We start from the raw sequence: 20,826 nt of genomic DNA on the forward strand, positions 1-20,826 counted from the left end.
TCTCAGTTATTTTTCTTCAACTCGTTTAGAATTAACACATTTAAAAAGAGATCTCTGATGTGCTTTGTCTCTTGCCTATCTAACACACAGCTTTTTTCTCTTGTTCCTTTGCCTGAGATAGTCTGTGCTGGAGCTCTGTGCCCCCACCCCAGATGCTGTGCTACAAGTCCTCTTACTTTTGTGTCTGAAACAGGCTGGGCAATGATAAATCCAGACAAGTAGTGCTGCTTTTATTGTCCAATTACATCAGCCAAAGGCAGCTCTCAGGAGCATAAACAGCCCAAGGCACGTTGCCCTGCAGGTCACCTTGAAAGGATATCTTGTCATCGGGGCTGTACTGTCAGTCTTGTACATGAGCACTTATGCCAGCTCAGGTTTAACTTTATGCCTGTTCAGGCCTTTCCTGCACACATCTATCAGATGTACTTGTGGGTGAACTAGGACTCCTTAGAAAAGAGAAAAGAGCATCGTGGTTTTCACCTGCTGAAGCATTTCTGAGCTCTCGAAATGGAAGGAACAAAGAATCTATTATAGATGGAGAGGAAAAACGTCCAAACAGTGTGAGGAGGAATGTACTGACAGAGGAAATGAAAGTACTTTTGAAATGGATGGAGAGAAGAAGCCAAAATCTTCACTATGGGAGATTCCCTATGATTATACCATCTGGAAGGTGGTTGCAAGATAATGGTGTTTTCCTTGCTTATGAATGATTCCTTTTTTTTTTTTTTTGTACAGGAGCAAAGCAAAATAGGGAAGATAATTTTGCAACCAATTAGTCCTGGCAAAGCTGCCTAAGCTCCTACGCTTCTCCTGGAGTTAAAATAGTAGAAACCTTAATTCCCAGTGAAAATGAATGAGGCATAGCAGGTGCTTTTGAAAATCTTACCCATATGGGAAAAAAAAATTACAACTGATCTTGTATTTCCTAGGAATGAAGAAACAAACTTTTGGGGATTGGAGTGGGGTTTGCTTGTTTGTTTTCTTTGAATCAGAGGTTGAGAAAACCATCTTCATGGTTTTTTTGCATGTGATTTGCTTCTGAAATGTCTTCTCTTTAATGATGAGTTCCACTGGAGTCATAAAGTACTGTGTAGTCATCTGCACCATTTTTTGAGGAGATAAAAGTAGTTGATCAAGTAATTAAAACCAGATAAAGCCATGGAAGCAAGACAAAAATGTTACTCTTGCAATTAGGCTGCAATCTCTGTCTCTACTCCTCCCCTTCAAGGCAAAGCTAAAAGCAGAGGACTTGGCTTGTATCACTCCTGCCTAGGGCTCTGTGTTGGCACACACATATGTTTAGGAGGATCTGGTGGTTTGAGCTTGCATTTGGCCTCCAGCCAGACACAAGTAAAAATTCTTGGGAAGATCATTGCATGGCGTTGTTGCAGGGAGAGTAATTTCTGGATTTACCTCTCCCCTCATGGACAAACTTTTTTTGCAATTTGTCACTCCCTTAAAGTACATGTATTTCCCGTTGTGGGATCTGGCAGGTTTTTCCCAGGGGAAGGGAGGAGTTCTGTCTTCATTTCTTGCCTGCAGGACTCCTAACTCATCAGTTCCTCCACTGATGGCAGATGTAGAGCTCATTCTCTTTTTTTCTCATACCCATGCCAAAGTTTTATTCCCTCCATACTGTCTTTTACTCCTGAATATCCTTTATGAACTGTACCATCCTGTTGCTCAAATGCCCTCCTGCAGAGTCATTGTGGGGCAAATGCTCTGCTCTTCCTTGCTTGTATTCCCTCTGAAATCTCTTAATTGCTTGGCTACTGAGTTTACCCTGGTACCACAGACTGCCCAGATGTCTGATTTACTGAAAATGCTCTGGAAGTTCTCCTTTGAACATTTGTTCCACTTCATGTACCTATTGAAGCCAGAATACTGTCTTCTCCCCCCAGACATGGAGTAGGGACAAGTGAAAAGTGCAGACCCCCAGGACCAAGTCAGCTGTGTCCTCAGGGAGGATGGAATGCCTGTGGTCCCCAGATGATGCCTTGAGTGTGTTGTGACTTGCATGTTAATAACAATTTAGAGGGACTGAGATGATTTAAGTTATGCCTGAGCAGCAGGGCTCCAAGCTTTGGAAGGAGTCTTCTTCCATCTCTTGCTGGTGCCTTCTGGCTTTTCAGCTGTGCTGGGCAGAGCTGTGGTGTGGTTCCATTTGCCCTCAACACCATGGTGGTTTCCTGTTTCATCCTTTCAGATACTATCCATGGATGAAAGAGGATCCTTTCTCATCCCTGTCAGCACCCAGAGCTCCTTGCAGTCTCAGTCTGCACACTGGGTCCTGCTTCAGCATTGTACTCACACCCATCTTTGAGTTCTTTGCTGCAGAGAGATGGGGATGGCTCAGTAGTTTGATCTTCAGCACACATTTGGGTGTCTTGAGTTGGGGTCTGGAATCACTGCCTTGTAAAAGAATTTGTTTAAAAGAATGGTTGTAAAAGAATATATGATTTGTATGTTGCCTCAACACCTCAGTCAAAAATTTGACCACTTAAAATGGGATTCTCAGCTTCATAATGGCTGAAAAATAGTTTTAGTTCTATTTTTTTCCTTCCTAAATGTTAGAAAAGTTTCTGTTCTTGGCAGAGGTTTTGTGGGTCAACTTTCAGGGCAAAACATTGGATTTTGAGGAGGGGATTCTAATGGAGAAGCTGAGCACCAAATTCACACAAAGTTCTTCTTAATTACAGAAGCCAAAAGCTCTTCCAGATGTCTGTCAGCCCTGCATGCTAGATGCTGCCATCACTGATTTTAATAAAAGCTCATATTCAGCAAATTTTATTACTGATTTACTGTACATTACTTAAGCCAGAAAATGTTTTTGCTCTAAAAAGCAAACAAAGCTCTGATATTTTCATCAGTTGCACTGCAGCATGTCATTTACTGTGTTAAATACTTGCCCTGTTCCATTATTTGACTGTTTTCTGTGGCTTGCCATCGTTAAAACTGGAATTTCAGAAACTCTTGTCAAGAGTTTCTCATAAGTGAGAAATGCACATGAATAAATCAGTAAATGGTGCGTGCAAAACAGGCAAAGCCACTAAGAACACACATCGTGACATGCACAACCAGACAGGCAGTTCTGTGACAAGTTACCTGTTTGAACATGCAACTAATACTTACTCTAAAGAAAAAAAAAAACCAAACCAGGAAAATGTTGTAGAACAAATACAGGAAAATGTAATGTGACTTTGTGAACACAAAAGTGAACAGAACAAAAGCAGCAGAAAAATCATCAGTCAGAGAGTGGCTAATGAAATCTCTGAACAATGATGTAATTAAAGTGCATTAATCATTGTAAAAGATCATTTCCCTTTAAACATCTGCTCCTGTTTGCTTGGCAACAGCCTGGGCAGTGTCATGAGTGATGGGGTTTTGGATTATGCTGAAGGGCATGTGTTATCTGAGAAACAATGCAGAACATCCCCAGCTTGGCAGGGGCTGGGACAGCAGTGCTTTTCCTCAGTTCAGGTACAGCATTAAGGTAATAAGGGGAAAGGAAATGGGCTTTGCATACAGAGGAAAGGAGAACCTGGTATAAAACTGAACCCTGCCTTCTCAGCCAAGGAGACAAAATTTAATTGGGTGCCAGTGGATTTGAATAAAGCAATTCCTCTGGGAAAAGAGCCTGCTGCAGTTCAGAGGGTCTTAAGAGCCATAGCTTTGTAGGAAAGACCTTGTTCTGCCCCCCTGAGAAGCACCACTAAAGTCTTCCTGAGCCCTCTGCAGCAGGGTTGTGCCAGTAAGAGAGTGAGATTGGCCATTTCAGGAGAAAAAACTAGGATAGCTTCCTCCAGTGCTGAGTCAAGTGTCTCATAAGCTGTGTTTTATTTTGTATGGGAATAGGGGTTAGGTGAGGAGTTAGGTGAGGGGTTAGGTGAGGAGTTTTGGCTCTGTCATTGGACTGTGTCACTCAGGTAGGATTTTTTTACACCTAGGGAATGTGTTTTGTGTCCCTGTAAGCATCTGAGTCCTTGTTGCATTTCCATGCAGTTGGTGGCACGGACACTGGTTGTGGGCACAGTTGGTGGCCCCTGTGAACCTGCATTTTCAGTCTGTCTGTGCCTGAGGTGGGGAGGGGGAGTCAGTCAGTTGTGCTCCTCTCACAGGGGCACATCTGAGGGTTGGAACCCTTTGAGACCCACTGGCAACAAAGATGCAGCTGCAAAGCAATGCTGGTTTTTATGCTGGTCTTGTTTTCCTAGAAAATCCATAACACACAGCAGATGGATCACAGGAGTGTTGGGTTCAGAGCATGGTTATTTCCACTGCACTGGTCATTCACTGCTGACTCAAGGTCTCCATGGCTCAGGAAGCCTTTACCAGCTCCTGAACTTGAGGCTGTGTTGGTCATGAAGGTGGATATGCCCAGGTGGATTTCCAAGGGAGGTGGACAAATGCCAGATCCCACCTGGAGAAAGGACACTGTACATGGTTATGCCTCTTCATACCCACTTTTGGCAGTTCTGCAAATTCACAGAAGGTTTATGCGTGTTCTGCCTGGGCACTGTGCCTTCCCAGCTGTTAGGTGGGGAAGTGAAAATGAGCTCAGCTTTGGTCTTTGCTGTTTGGTTACAGGTGAAATACTTCATGTGGCTTTTGCCTGTTCCTTACAATACTTACCCTCCCTCACAGGGGCTTGCAGGCTTTGTAAAAGTGATTATGGGGGGGGAGTGCAGATAAAAATTCTGTGGTTTGTTGTTTTCTGTTTCTCAAAACTGGTGAAGCCATAGGAGTGGTATTTAAACAGAAAATCAAAACAAGCCTCTTGGCTTCTCCCAGAATGCACAGATCAGTATTGCAGGAGCCCAGCGTCGAGATTTCAGGTTTATGTGCTGTTGTCTGTAACCTCACCACGTTTTAGGTGTGCTGGGGGTTGTTATCAGCCTGTTGGTGCCATGTCACCTGCTGCCTGTTTAGTCCAGCTCCAGAGGGTCCCAGCCTGGGAGCAGGGATGTGCCAGCCTTGGCAGCAGCGTGCTCAGTGCTGAGCCAGGTGCCTTGGATCCACTCACCTCCTGATTCCCTTTCTCCCAGCTGCTGCTGCCAAGGCCCTGCTCTGTCCAAGAGCACAGTTATGCTTTTCCCTGATAGCCCAAATTCCCCCCAGTGTCAAGTGAGTGTTTTTGGAAGCCACTTCTGAAAAGGTGTATAGCTGGAGTTAGGGACATCTATTGAAAACACAAATAGACCTGTTGATGTTGTGCAGAGAGTCTGAAATAACGATTTAGTCCTCTTTTCTGGACTGGTTGTGTAATGCAGAGGTTTTAAGCTTCCATTATAGCACACGTAAACAAATATGTTTTTCTCTGGAGACTGAAGATATGTTGTTAATTTGAAATTTTTGAGGTTATTTCTGTGAAAGGGACTGTCCTTGTGTCACTGCCACCTAATGGCCAGGACATTGTGATTGGGTGCCTGGTTTGGGTGTCCCCTGGAAAACTGATCCTGTCACCAGTACTTTTTATTATCTTAAAATGCTGGATAATGCTGTTCACTGCCCTCAGCTTCATTTGCAACCAGTAGAAGTGTTTTCTGGAGCCTCACTGGACACTGGTGTGTACATTCTTGCTTTGATGGCATATGACAAATCAGGAATTTAGTTTTTGTGTGGCAAAATCCAGGAAGAAAGGGAAAGCATTTATCAGATGGGTGTAATCTCCAAGGAAGCAAGTACTGCATTTTAATTCAGCGTTTCCCTTTGATGAAAACTTTAGTGAATGTTATTATGTGGAATTTATATGAAGCCTGGGTCTAGGTAATCAGCTTTAATATTTATACTCTTAGGGAAAAAAAAATTGAATCATTAGTAAGCATGCATAATTAATGAATAAATTGTATTTTTCCTTTGTTTTCCTTCAGGTATAAGGAAATGCTAGATCTAGTGATATCACCCAGTCTGACTGTAAATAGAGAGTGCCCTGACAGACTGAAGCTTAACCTTTCTCACATTTATGCCACGGCTCCAGATGACATAGAAGGTAGGCTGCTCTTCTGCTTAATGTTTACTGGCTATAATATAACATATATATATATATATATGTATAACCAAAGGGGACTGGCCACTGCAAGGCCCCTTCTCCTGACAATTAGTTCTACAGTATAGTGAGCAACTGAGATTTTTGGGTATTTTTTGTAGACACTCCAGTGGTGGCTGAATCCTTTAGTTCCACAATGGTTTGAATGCAAGTGGAATAGAAATATTTCACGTGCAGATATGTATCTCTGTGTGGTCAGTGCCTGCATGTACACATGTGCATGCTGTATATGTTTGTTCCACTGGAAAAATTGCAGGTAGAAAACCTATTTTGTGTAGACCTGGTGGTTTGGTTTTTTTTGGACCCAGTGGTGTGAACGTGAGCCCTGGGCTTTGGTGTCTGTGCTGGGGGGAGTGTGGGGGCTCCCAGGCCCAGCAACGTATCAGACAGCCAGAAAACATCTTTCCAAAGCAGCTCTGTGCCCCAGTTTGCATCTCTCTGAGATTCTGATTGCTGCCATCTCCAGAAGGTTAGCCCTGCTGGCCCCTGCTCTGGAGTTTCACATTTGGCAGGTACCAAGGACAAATTCTTTCAGTGGCTGAGGCTCTGATGGAAATTTATCTGCTCTCCTCCTCCTCCCCTCCCGCCCCATCACACTGTTCAAGTGAAGGAAACAGAAGAATGTTAAATCTGCTAAAAAAATTATTGGCAAGTGATGCAGCTGAACTAGTTCTTGCTAGTACAATCCCAGCTATTGTTTGCTGCGGTCAGGATCTGTCAGCCTTCCTGTTAGAGGGGAGTTAGGAAAAGGCACTGGCTATTATGTTTTAGTAGTGTGTTTAACCCTTCATTTATAGGCTCTTAGAAGCCCAGGAGATGTTTTGTTTGGGTGTTTGCTGAGGCATTAGGAATCGCCTGATTCAATCGCGACTGCCTATTTGCAAGAGCAGTAGAAGGAATAACAATCTAAAGAAAACATCCTTTTAAATGTACCTGTTTGTAGAAAAGATTAGAGCTAGAAATGATTTTTAAGTACATCATCTTGTAAACATCTTGGTGCAGGAGCTGTTTTTTATAATGTGATATAAATGAGAGCCAACATCGCAGTCATACTGTTGGACACCAGTTTGCCAGTGACAGCTCCTGCTGGTGTGTTTCTTATAGAAACATTACGGTTGCTTTGCTGCAGAATGATCCCTTGTGCTACCAAGATTGTGCTCTTTCCCTTGAAAATAACTTCTTGTTAATTTGAAGAGCAGGAAAATGCTTGTGTGTTTGTCGATTCTCAGATTGACGGAGCTCTCAAAGCAATAAATGCACACAAATGTATGCTCTGTGCTACACCTACAGTTTTAAATTTAGCAAGTCTAGTCATAGTGCTTACTCACTGAAATGTCCATGTAGCTGTCTGGCCCTCTCTTTTCATGGTTGCTTATCATGAGATGAGCAGTTATGTTGTAAAAATTTTTTAAGTTCACATTTTGCCTGTAGGATTAACTTTGCCTTTTCTTGTCAGTGACAGTAACATGTTGCATATTCACACACAGTAAATTCCTACTTGGCATTCTTGGCAAACTTATTTACTCTGTACTTAGTCTTTCAGAAATAAAAAAAAAAATTGAAGCTGTAGTCTTTTTCAAATAGAAAAGAAATTAAGCTCGTGCTCAAACTGTCTGTTCTGCTCTTTGTCAGTGCATTAGGAATTAAAGGAATGAATACTCTAATGTCTGTTTCTTCAGTGCAATCCTGGTAATTTTGGTGTATGAAGGACGGAGAGAAATTGTGTAGCTCTTCTTTTCACAGTCTAAAAATCTTAATTTTATAAACTGTTTTCTTTCAGGTAAGTCAAAGCAAATTTTTCATAGGGAGTTTGAAGGGGAGTCAGGTAAGCCCAATTTTGGATTTAAAACCTATCTTTTCTACGTGTGTTTAAGTGACTATATGCATTTCTATAACATATCCTTTGTCAGTTTTTTTAAACTAAAGCTCTCTGCCTATTGCTTGGGAAATAGGTTACTGTAACACATTTTATAGGGGGGTGGGTTTTGCTTTTCTACGGTGCTTGAGGGTTTTAAGAACGTGAAGGAGTCCTTATGGTTTTGTTTCTGTCAGTGATTAGGGCTATATAGGTTTTATGGTTAATTATATAAATTAACATTCAAAACCAAAGAATAATGTCCAGTAATTAATATTTTCAGTTCGAACTCATGATGATGCATGTTTTATTGAAATTTAGTCTAAAAAAGTATCAGATGAAATGCCAGTGTTTTTAAAAATAGTTTGGTGTAATCCGCATGTTATAATGAAAAATGATCAAGCCATGTAAAATGTTGTGAAAAGGGGTTGTGTAGGAGAGAACATTTTCAAAAGGGATTTAAATCAGGAGGAACAAACATTTCAGACGTGAGCAGGTTGAATCTTTTGGGGCATTGTGTCCGTGTTTATGGTGTAACAGGCTACCCAAACCCACAGCACTATTTGCTTGTATTTAGACTTTATCTGTGCTTGCATATTTCACTAAATAAATTACGGTTTAAGTGTTGAATTCACCAGCTCCCCCACGGCTGAGCAAGTGAAGGTCTGTGGAGCTCTGTGCTGAAGGCACAAATCCATCTGAAGCTCTGTGGGTACCTCGCTGCCAGCACTGCCTGGGAGCAGCGATGTCCCGGCACTGGGGGCACTGCAGGAATCTCCCTTTCCACCCTGTGCACCTGCAGTTGGGAAATCACCCTCTGCAGAGGCTGAATCAGTTGTGCCCAGTGTCCCTAGTGATGACTGTGAGAGTGTTTTGGCATTTATAGTGCTGAAATAACAACCAACAGCTCCAACCGGGAACTGAGAAGCAAGATTTTGGATGGCACTGTGGAGACAAGCTGCATAATACTCAAGGTGGCATTTTGGTACAGTGTTCTCAGTACAACTTGCAGGTTTTAATGTAGACTTTTTTTTCTTACTTTCAATTAAGTAAACCTGAATTTGTCTCTGGATAAAGCTGATGGTGCATTTTTCTTCAATTGGTGTTACAGGACACAGTTTGGTCCTGTAACCAGGACCCTGCACATCTAACTTGTGTGATAGGGTTTTCTACTGGGTTTTTTTGGCTGCTGGCAGGTAAATAAGGTAGGCTATAGTTAACTCAAAAGATTCAAATCAAGGAGATTTAGAGTGTTGTATTTTTTTAATATTTATTTTGATTTTATATGTTTTAATGAGCATTAAGGAAAGTGAGTCATGGTCTAGGAAAGTACAAAAAAAAGCAAAAGAGCAAAAAGTGCAGTGAGCTTAAATCACTTCAGCCATCATAGTACTTGCTTTTATAGCCTTGAGCATATGAGTCATCCCTCCAAAGCCCAGCCTCATGATTGATATCACTCCCATGAGAAGAAAAAAACTGGTAGTTCAATAAATTGGTATCACCCTTAGTTAAAAACTAAATCTTTATTTGTTGTTAAGTGGAGAATAGCTTTCTTACCTACCTCAGTTTGGGGAGATTCACTAAAAACAAAGTCTAATTCTAATTCCTGTATATTTTTCTCGAACCAGCAACGGTAAAAACAATTGTATCAGCTTGGCCATGGAACAGAACGGGATGAAAATCTGAGACCCTTTAATTTTTGTTTTCCAGGCAGCAGCAAAGCAGCACCTCAGTGTCCTCTCCATCTGTACACCACAAAGTGAGTGCTCGTGCCAAGTGCTGTCATTTAAAAGCCGTGTTCTGCTGAACAGCCATTTTGTGCAGACTTCTGTCACCTCAAAAAACATCTGCCTTAAGCCCATCCACCTGTTCCCCCGCACGGCTCTGGCACAACGAAGTAACTGCTTCTTAATCTTCTTAGATATGGAGTGAAATAAGGTTTGAGGTACTGTGCACTGCATTTTCGTGCCCCTGGGAACCCAAACCTTATCAGTTTGAATATTGTTGTGTTTATGAGTGACCACAGAGGGATATGTCGAAATGTCAGAGGCTTCCCCTCACACTCACTTGTTTGGCCCACTCAAAATGAAACGTGAAAAAGCAGTGTGTTGATTTTATTTTATTTTTTTTTAACTTGCATATGTTTTGCACGGTCCTAAAATCCCCATCCTTTTAGGTGGCTTATTTTGATGGCTCATATCAGGAGCCACACACTGAAAAAACCTTTTGCACCAGTCTAGACAATTCCAAGTTCCTAAAATATTCATCGCAATACTTTGAATGTTATTTTATCAAGATGTCTAGAAGCATACCACTTGTGCTCTAGAAGATCATGTGCAGTAACTATTGCCTTAGACCTTCTGTTTTCTTGTTCTGAATAGACATTATCCCCATATAGTGACAGTCCCATCTTTCCCAACAATGGCAACGTACGGACAGACTCAGTACAGCACGGGAATCCAGCAGGCTGCTGCATACACTGCCTACCCTCCTCCAGGGCAGCCCTATGGAATACCCTCCTACAGTGAGTACTCCCTTGCTGTGTTACCTTTGAGGGATGTGCCCCTCTTGCTGCCAGCAGAATGGATTTGAAGGTTTAAGCTTTGCAGTGAAATGTCATTTGTGGCGCAGCAACGCTCCCTTTTTAGGCTCGGGGGAAAATCTGACTTGTTTAAAAATGTTGGGTTTACTTTGAACTACCTGTCAACTCTTCGTATCGTGGACTGTGTATTTACAAACTAGGTAAAGTTTGGAGCCAGTCAATGGTAGGGTATGAAAAATTCAGGTTCAGTTGGATGTGCCACTTAAGAGTAGTAGCTGGTGAGTGTTCCCAGGACTCACTGCCAAGACAAAGTCTCTTGCAGTAAATATAAACTACATTTTGCTTTCCTTGATTCTTCCTGAAGTCTCAATGGTACAAGCTACTTTAAGAAAAACTTTCTGTACATTATTACAGAAGAACCAAGACACAGAGCAGAATAGGGCCTGGGTGAAGTGACACAACGTACTTTGGTCTGTCTTGGAAGATGGTCTGTGTTTAAGTGGGCAGTTATGAGCTGTAGGTGCAGTAAATGTTTCTAACCCCAGTCAGCTTTGTTCCCTGCTTTTCTGCCCAGCCTTGCCAGCAGCTGTGGGGAGACAGTGCTGGGCAGGAGCAGCTGGGGATTCACACAGGGAACTAATTAAACCAGCACTCCTGGCAGAGGAATGCCTGGTAAACCGAGCATCAGCAGTGTCCTCAAGCTCTTGAGGGAGCTGAGAAGTTCTTTCCATTCCTAAAGACCAGAGAGATGTTGCTCTTGTTTAGGTACAGCTCTATAATAGAAAGCTTTGGGCTCCTTATTACTGGCTGGTCCCCCGAGTGCTGTGTCTTGCACCATTAAAATGACTTCTTAGTTTTGTTTCTTTTGTGCTCTTAAACACCATAGTTTATTTGGCAAATACAGTATGTCTTCCCAACAAGAAACTCTTACACAGCCATTGACAAGGCTTTTGCTGAAGGGGGGTTCAGTGCAGCAGTCTGGAGGATCAGGGAAGTGGGCTTAGCAGAGCTGGAGCTCTACCAGGATGATGAGAGGAATGTTTTAAGACCCTCTCCTGGAGCTACTTGTGTGTTTCCATCAGCTGGCTGATTTCCAAGGCAAACTCTGAACAGTTGTCCTGTTAGAGCAGGTGAAAGTAGAGCCATTTGCTGCTGCCTAGAGGCTTTAGGGTATGCATGTGTCAGGCCCATATGCTGCTTATAAATCCTGTGGATGACCTCTTAGCATCCTTGAGCAGTGGTTTCCCTCCCCCAGCCCCTACACCCTCTCTAAGATACTCAACACAGCCTATGAAAAACTCCACCTGGCTGGCAACCAAGAACAATGAAGCAGTATTGTTTTTAGGCACAAAAATAAAACTGGGCCAGTTTCTAGACAAAACAGAACATTGTGTGGAAATTAATTTGGTGCTAAGTTATTTTGCTGTCTGACAACAATTTTTAGACTTCCAAAAAGGCCCATTGGCTGAAGATTAATTGTACCCGGGGTAGGTTGAATGCTGGCATGTGGAGTGCTGATGGAATTGAAAAGCATGGGATGTGGGGAAAAGTGGCTTCTGTGTGCACACTTTGCTTCCCCAGCAGGGATGCAGCCAGAGATTTGCACCAGCACGTGTTCCCTCCCTGTCCAAAGAAACGTCCTACCTTTCACTGTGCAGCATTATCATCTTCTTGTTGTCTTGGACTCAAACTGCATCACAGCTCCTCTCACCTAAGGCTAAAATAAGTGATTTTTATTAGAGAAAACATGATCTGGGAGGACTTATTCCAACCTGAGCAAACACAGACTTGATGCTTGTAGGAGTCATTTGGCTGGAAAACAGCATGTTTGGGGAAAGGCACCTGAATTCAACTTGTCTTTTGCCAGGTTTGCCTACAAGTGCTAAAAGATGACAGCAGCCTGGGAAGTGTGTAAATTCAAGCCCCAAACATCAACAGGGTCTTTGTTTGGTCCCATCACTTGGGCAGTGTCCAGTGGCCATTTTTTGTTGTGTGCAAATAGACATGCAGAGGAGGGAAGGATCATGCCCACAGGGTTGGTAATAAGATGCACCTTTGAGCTGTTTATTTTAATAATACAGCTATACAACCTCAGCAACGTCTCAGAATAAAATATCAACCCCTTTCATTACCAGCAAGGGTTTCATCTTGCAATGTTTAATTCAGCTATTGCTGTTCCCCCCTGTAAATTGTCAGTTTAATTGCCTGGGTTTAGAAATTAAAAGATTTTTGTGGCTTCAGGGCTTACCTATTGTTCCTTAACTGTATGTTATATCTAACTGAATAGATGATAACCCTCCTGTATGACTTGCCAATAAATGTTTTGATACCAAAGCTGAAAATAATAATGCAAGTAAAAAATAACTCTGTAGAGAACAGAAGTCTTGAGGTTATTTCGCTGAAGGTCCTGTTGCTTTGTTAATCTTTGCTTGCATCTGATAACTGTTCAGAAAGTTCATGAGTCAGTGAGTTTGTTTAATTATGAAACAAAACTATTTGTTCAGAAATTGTTTTGGAAAACAATATTCTTCACGGTTGTTTACCTGCCTTAGCAAAAGTGTATTCAGATATGGATACAGGATGTAGCTGACTCAAATATTATTTGTGATTTGTTTGTTTGACTGTTATTTAGGAGACCTGTTTGAGTAATGCATGTAATTAAATATACGTGTATTTAAATATAAATATATAAAAGAAAGTATAGGAAAGAAGAGTTTATTAGTGAAAACGTAGCTGGTAAATTGTTAATTACTGAAATTGCTTTTTTACACCTTTATATGACAAACACTCATGTTTTACTCTTGGTTCCCACTGTATACCCCAAAGGCATTAAAACAGAGGACAGCCTGAGCCATTCCCCAGGACAGAGTGGGTTCCTCAGCTATGGATCCAGTTTTGGTGCCCCAGCAGCGGGACAGGCCCCCTACACGTACCAGATGCACGGTGAGTACAGCTCAGGGCCTGGCAGGAGGAACTGTGGCTGCTCAGAATCTCACACCCCCACGCTGGACCAGTTCTGCCGAAATTACTGTGGAAAGCTTTTAGGTGTAGGCAGCCAGCACAGGCATGGAGGTAAGTCTGTGGCAGATCTGTTTTGCTCATCAAGGCATTGATTTCTGGCTGAGGGACTGGATTAACACTAGTTTACCCCAGAAAAATTTCAAGAAGATCAATATAAGCTTTGTCTTTCTGCAGAAATTGCATTTTCTTTCTTTTAATTAGTTCTGCGGCTGCATACCTGGGATTGTTGTGTTAGTGTGGGTTCCTGCATTCTGAGTGGAAGCAAAACAAAAAGGTGGCTTTACACTTCATGCCAACAGTCCTGTCAGTATTGTACTTCTTTCTGCCTTATGCTGATCTGAACAAACTGCTCCGTGGTTAAATTGCTGTATACTCTCTCCACTAATTCTTTTTTAAAAAGCTGATACTTTGATACTAAAAAAACCCATGAGTGACTCCACTGGAGGAGGGCAAATGCACGAGGATAAACCTCTCCCTTGCCTTTGTCCTCCCCTTTAGGGATTTTCCAAGGGTTGGAAAACCAAAGCGTGATTGCATGGCTTTCCCAAGTTGTTGTACAAGCTGTGGGAAAGGGAAAGAGATCAAGTCTGTCACTTTGCTTTTTGATATTGTTGGGAATTTGGGGCGAAATGCCCTGTTGTGTCATTACTGTCCCCCTTGCAAAACTGTCTCTGTCAATTCTCTTAATTCTTCTCAATCCTGAAAGTGAAAGGTGGGCACACACATCCACTTTGATTTGAAATCTGAGAGTAACTAAAATCCTAAACAGTTACGCAAACTGGGAAACAAGGTAAAATTCATTTCATTCTAGAAATTATTTAAGAAAGCTGAGGACTAAGAGTTGACCCCCTCTGCTGAGACTGCACATGCTGGTTTTGTCAGAGCACTAAGCTGGTTTGGGGGGCTTGGATACCTCATGGCACATGCTGGAGACATCTGGGTTGCATGTGGCACAAAAAGAAATCAAAATGGTAGCCTATGGGTTTGGGGTTTTTTGTCACGGTGACTCCTGCAGGTTTTACCTGTCCCACGTGTGCTCTCTTGTAGCTCACTGAGCTGTTTGAGAAGGCAGACTCTTGGCTTTCTTGGGACTGAAGTCTTTAAGGTGGCCCCTTTGTTCAATCAAGAGGTTTAGACAAGCAAATTTTGTGCATCAGCACTCGAAAATATTACACTTGAAAACAATAGTGACACAGCCACGTGTTGTACCAAAACATGCTGAGAATTATGTGTATGAGTGTGACTGTTCCCTAGGGCCATGCTGTGGTATTTGGTGAAATCAGTTCTTTTCAGATATTTCTTCCAGAGAGATCATTCAGCCACTTCACTAAGCCTTTAATGCAAAAGAAAACAGAGGAAAACAGTTTCTGCAAGTGGCAGGTGCTCACTCCGAGGCACAGGGAGCAGGAGTAAATGTCTCCCTGTAAACAAGTATTTCCACCCTTCTTCTCCTTGCTCCTGAGAGGACCAGTCTGAAGCTCCCTGACCATATGGTTTATTTACCTTGCTGAGTGCTAGTGAAAGGTTTGAGTGAGAAGTCAGGAGTCTTCCTGTGCTGAGTGCTACCGAGGAATGTGGGCTCAGTGCTTTCCCACGCACAGCACTGGGGGATGGGGAGGGGATCACTCCCAGCTCTCCCTGCCAACCAGCTCCAGGACCACTGAGACTTCTGCCAAGTTCACATGAGTCCTTTTGGTTGCCCTGTTGCTGGTGATGGGCTAAACCAGCTGAAAAGGGCAAATTTTTATTGATATGCTTGATCTCAGAGCACAGAATATTCTGTGGGAAGGGACCCACCAGGGTTCTCAAGTCCAACTCTTAAGCAAATAGCCCGTGCTGGGGTAGAACCTGCAACCTTGGCATTATTGGCATGTTTTTCTAAAAACAAATTTTAGGGGGCTTTGAGTGAAGCTCTTAAACCTTCACTTCAGGGACAAAATGTTTATTGCATCATGAGGGAAGAGCTCATGAGGAGGGTGACGTGCAGGGGTCCAGCAAGGAACGGTGTCTCCAGCAGCGCGCGCTGCTCGGTGCAAGGAAAAAATCTTTTCTTAAGCTCTTCTTTGCTAATATTGTAAGGTGGTAATAGCACAAGCACGAGTGAAATAACTTTGTACTGTTTGCCTCTGTTGAGGAGCAGCTCCCAGAGCAGGGTAGTGAACTCACCTGCAGGTGGGTGCAGGTGGTCGGATCGTGCAGCCCGAGCGGCTCCTCCTCACTGTCCCCTCAGACGTGAGTGACATGGTCCAGCAGCGAGTAAGTACCCACTGTAGGGGTGTTACACCCCTCACCAAGGAATAATTGGCCTCTTGGGACAAACCTGTGTCTCACAGGGCTCTAGGACAAATGCTGTCCTTCAGGAAGTGCCAACAGAGTTGGTGCTGGTTTGTCTCCTCTCATGTTTGCTTGGCACCAGCCTCCCCTCCCTGCTGGCTGTGCTCAGTCACCTGGTACTTCTAAACCAAATTCTGCTCCCTGTAAGGGCTGTTGTTTGCATTACAAACATAGGTGATGCAGCTGTAAAGGGGTAGCATTCAGCTTTTCACCTTGAACTCCAGTTGTATCCTGGTTCTTGAGTGAGAACAGGATCCGCTAAAAAGCGAAACAAGGATAGAACATTCTTTTGGTCATTGAGTGGTAAAGAAAAAGAACTATTTTACAGGCAGCCAGAAGGGGAAATCTATTTTCATGCTTCCCTGGCATGAAAATAAATTAAATGTGGAAGAGTTTGTAAGCCAAATAGCTAATGCAGTGTGTCAAACACATATATAAATATAAAAGATGAGATTGGCAAGTTCCGTAGCTCTTAAAAATGACAGGAAACTATATTGCAAAGGTAATGTAGATTGAAATAATGATTTTAATCACCATGTAACAATGGATATAATAGTATATCATCAGACTTTGTGTAACATTCAGACTGAAATCTCGTATTCACTTATTTGCTCTGAGTGACTTTTTTTTCTCTCCCCTTTTTTTTATACCAATGTTGTTTCATGTCAGTATTTATTTAAAAAAATATTAAATTATTTGTTTCGTAATGAAGATATTTGAAATGTGCATGTGGCCAGTCTGGGGATAGCAGTTTAGAGTGACAAATCTCGAGAGGAGCTAACAGTTTGCATTAGATTCTTGTCCTCAAAGCAGTGAATTTGTAATGCTGGTAAAAAAATGTTGCTTCAAGGTCCGTGCCACTTCTTAATCAGTCCTCATGTAAGTGAGTTACAGTTGCAGCACCAAATAGCCAAACACCCTGGGCTTGGTATTAGAAGTATATTGTGACTTTTAGCACATGTTTTTGTAAGTATACATTTTCTGACCATTTAGCTGTTCAGTGATTTCCTCAGACTGCTGGTAAAATTATTATTCAGTGATAGAAACTGAACATGAGACACAAAGATTACATTCCAGTTCTGCCCCTAAAAGCTCACTGTCTTAACTGGCAGTTGAGGAGACTGCTTGTTGCTGAGGGGGGGAGAAATCTTTGGAATATAAGAAACTTAGCATTTAGTGAGCTGTGTAAAACACAAAGAGAAAGCTGTGCCAGCATATTCACTAACACAGAAACCCAGCAGTTATGCAGGGAGTGCAATAGCAGCTTATGGAGCGTTTCCTGTGGTTGCATGAGCATGTGTTACCCCTTTATTGCACATCAGGCCATCTCTTCTCAGCTTGGCATTAATTCCTAGACAATGCCTTGCTCTTCAGTTATTATTGCTCAAATGACAGCTGGTATGAAACTATGAAGTTGCACAACAGTTAAAAATGGCCAGAGACCACTGTGGATACTGTCATTGGGCAGGAAAATATTGGATTGCTTTTTTTGGTGGTTTTTTTTTTTTAATATCCAAATCTATCTACCCACAAAATACTTTTTACATTACAAAGGAAAATTCAGTTATGTAACTGGGATAACTTTCCTTTGCCAAGGAGTTGCAAAGCAGTATTGAGTTTGGTACAGGCATAAATTTGGGACCAAAGACCTATGCAGTGAAATTCATTTCTACTGCTAAGCATTTATTTTCTTTGTAGAATCCTTCTGATCAGCAGTCAAATAAAGCAGCATTTATTTTGTGCAACACTGATTTAAAATGGACTAATTATATATGTTGCTTATGTTTGTGGAATGAATTGGTTATGGATTGTTCTCCTGGCCTGAGACCAAATAAATTCTGTATAATTAATCAATTAAAATGTGTTTTTTTATGCTGGAAACATTTTGACCCCTGTTGATACCTGGATAATCTAGACAGACTTTTTTCCAAGAGATGCCTGAATTTCTTGCAATTGTGTGCCAGTTTGTGTGCTACAAATTTAATATGAGGTCATAAATAGCTATTTGGCATAATTAGTTACCTCTGCCTGCATGAACTTTGCAGAGGAAGTGGATGTTTAATTTTAAGCTTGAGTTTTTAAGTACTTAGTGATGAAAACAGTGGTGGAATTTCAATCTGCACCTGAGAAACGTGGATCACACTTCAGCATACAGACAGTGAATCCATAAGAAGTCCCAGAAAATAAGGGAGAGTGAGGGCATGTTCTCAGCAAACTGTCACTCTCACATGCCTTAGATTCATCAAATTAAAACCTCAGTAGAGAACGAGTAGCCTCTTTCAAAAGGTTCTGCTTCCCAGCTGGTTTGCATTAATTGCAGTCTAATACCATGGCAGTAAAGCTGTGCTCCACGCCGTGGTGAGTTCAACAGGGAGAGGCCTCTCTTCAGGAGGGGTCAGACCTCACTTTTTACAGTGTAAATACGAGGTTCCTTTAGCATAACAGCACAGTCTCCCTTTCAAAGGTTTTTAAACACCAGGGGCTGACTGTGCTCCATTTACTTTGTTTTAAAACGAGCTATCTTCCAGGAGAGGGGAGTCAGGGGGAGAGGCAGAGGTGTTGACAGTGATGCACTGGGAGCTGCAGGGGTCTGTGCTACTGCTGCCCACGGGGAAAGCTCTGCTCTGCCCCTTCCCGTGGAATGGAAATCAAATATTAACTGGGACAGTCAGAAATAGGAGTCTCCTCTAAGACAGAGCATTTACTTTGGAGGTATCTTGTGTCTGCTTGAGTTTTGTGTGTCTGACTGTCTTCAGGCTTGCAGGAGATGACACTGGGGAGATGGGACCAGGCAGGGCAGTCATGAATGAGAGAGGAGAATAAGGTAGAAGAATAAGAGTAGTAAAGGGACTGGGTAAGGAAAATATAGTTTATGGTGGGGTATGATGAGGAAGTGGGAGCCAAGAGAGAAGAAAGAAGTGATGTTTCCCTAACCTGCTGCTTGACCATCTTGGGAGCCTTTCTGCAGGTCAGATAGAATACTCAAAACATGGGTTAATGAGCAGAATCAGCACAGAAAACACTCCAGAGATGTTTGGATGTCACAGAGATTTCTGTTTGTGGATTTTGCTTTCATCACTTCTGTAGGATGTAAAAAAATCCAGAAGCATAGGATGGTAACAGCTTGGGAAATTGTGAACTTGGCCTTGATTATTCAGCTTATAGTGCAGTTGGCAAAGAATATGCTAAAATGTTATAGAAGCTTCACTGAATAATTGATTCAGTATACCTAGTGATGTTTTCTTCAAAATATCTAGAAGGCAATAGAAGAGCTGGTGTAAAATTACACATAAAATTCTGTGTCAGGAAACATCATACCTGCATAGTCAAGCACTTGAAAGTTAGGAAACATCAGACTCATGATGCTGTGCAGTATTGGTGCTGCTTTTGTTGTATCTCATTTCCAAGCTCTGTGTGAGGTAATGCTCTGGTGGAAAAAATAGAATGTAATTATATGATGAGAGACTGGGATGATGTTTGTGGACAAGCACAGTCTGACCCTGCTTCAGTCAGCACAGGCTGTGCAGCTCAGGAGTTTCTGAACTGCTGTGCTGGCACAGGATAACACTTGTATGAGCCTTTTTATATTTAATTTGGATGCCCTTTCTGTTTATGTTGGCAGGGTTTAAACAGTGACACTACTGTGACCTCCAGAACTATGAGAATACCTGCACTGTCTGAAGAAGAGTCCATTGACAGTTATTAAAGATAAAAAGAGGAGGATATAAGCTGGACTTAGAAAGGCTGTGACTGGCAGGTTAATTGAAGCTGACAAGGCAATACCAGGGCAAAGATTACTGTTGTTTTTCTTACACTTTTCTCTGAGCATCCTCTGTTGGCCACTGTCTGGCTCTTTTCCTGGAGGCCTTGAAGTACTGGAACAGGGTGTAGAGGGGCTGGAAAAGCCTCGAGGCAAATGCCTGGCTCTGGAGTGTTCAGTTGAGACTTACAGGGATCCTAAGTAGCAGGTCAGAGAGTGGAGATGTGCTGCCCAGTTCCCTCTTTTCCACTGGTATTTAGAGGTTTACTCTGCTCAAGAGGAAGAGAATTGCTAAGTATGTAGCTATGCTGACAGGGCATATTTTTATCCCCAGTTGCATGATAGGGGATGTGATAAGACTTTTTTGATTTTAATGCTGAGCTGGGAACTGGAGTCTTGTGGCCACTACTCAGCACTGGAGGTAGCAAATCCAGCTTTTCTTTATCATGTCTTGTTATCCATCAGACAAGGATTGTGTCCAGGATGAAACTGCATCTGGAGGAATCTTTACTACTTGTTGTCCATGGAGTCACCCAAATAGTTTGCTGATTGTTTTCTCCAGCAAGGAGGATTGCACAGAAACAGTCTGCATCCCATTGTAAGCATGTTGACTTTTTGGCCCAGAACGTTCCCTTGTGATTTGTTTTTGAAGAGAGTCCAGAGTGATTTCCTTCTGTAGCTGCAGCATCATTTGATAGAAGTGGTTAAAAGCACTTTCCCAAAATACAATAAAATCTAACTGCTTTCCCATGCTTCAAATCCTGAGAGTAACTATAAACCATCCCAGCACTTTCAACACCATTGTTGAGCTGGATTGAGCTATACAGGTGACCAGGCTCGAAAGGATGGTAAAAGCCAGGCCCTTAAAACTGCTCTGGTCATCACTTATTAAAGCTCTTTGAGGCTCTGTGGGTTGAGCACTCCCAGGAGCAGCAGCAGGGGAAGAGCTTTGACTGAGAAAAACTGTAGCATGAAATGTGTTTTCTATCACTATTCAGGGTGCCCTCAAACACCTGGTCAGGCCCACAGGCCTGCCTGGGATAGTGGTGGGAGGCAAATGGACATACTTTGAGTGAGTTGTGTATCTGAGAGTATTATCTGCAGGAGGCTTTCATATCCTTCTGGGAGCAATGTCCTATAACAGACACTGCTGATGTCAAGTGCTGTAACACTGTAGAATCATGCTTTTCATCTAGGATAATCTAGTGTGCTCTTCCCTGCACTGTCTGAGCCCTTCCAGACAGAAATACAAGACATTTTGGGGAAGG

General features: G+C 42.4%; 1 protein-coding gene across 8 annotated transcripts in view; it reads left to right on the top strand.

Moving 5' to 3' along the window:
* The window catches only part of EYA2 (EYA transcriptional coactivator and phosphatase 2), an 81,733-nt gene that overhangs the window by 29,034 nt on the left and 31,873 nt on the right, over positions 1-20,826 (top strand). For 6 of the 8 annotated variants that reach the window (XM_064673689.1, XM_064673688.1, XM_064673687.1 and 3 more), the window contains exons 2-5: positions 5,871-5,989; positions 9,612-9,660; positions 10,283-10,425; positions 13,270-13,386. In XM_064673689.1, the coding sequence (XP_064529759.1) occupies positions 5,881-5,989; positions 9,612-9,660; positions 10,283-10,425; positions 13,270-13,386 (418 nt within the window). In that variant the 5' untranslated portion in view covers positions 5,871-5,880. The other 2 variants (XM_064673694.1, XM_064673692.1) reach the window with 2 other exon arrangements.

The sequence above is a fragment of the Pseudopipra pipra genome, chromosome 17, assembly GCF_036250125.1.
Source record: "Pseudopipra pipra isolate bDixPip1 chromosome 17, bDixPip1.hap1, whole genome shotgun sequence".
Taxonomy (NCBI): domain Eukaryota; kingdom Metazoa; phylum Chordata; class Aves; order Passeriformes; family Pipridae; genus Pseudopipra; species Pseudopipra pipra.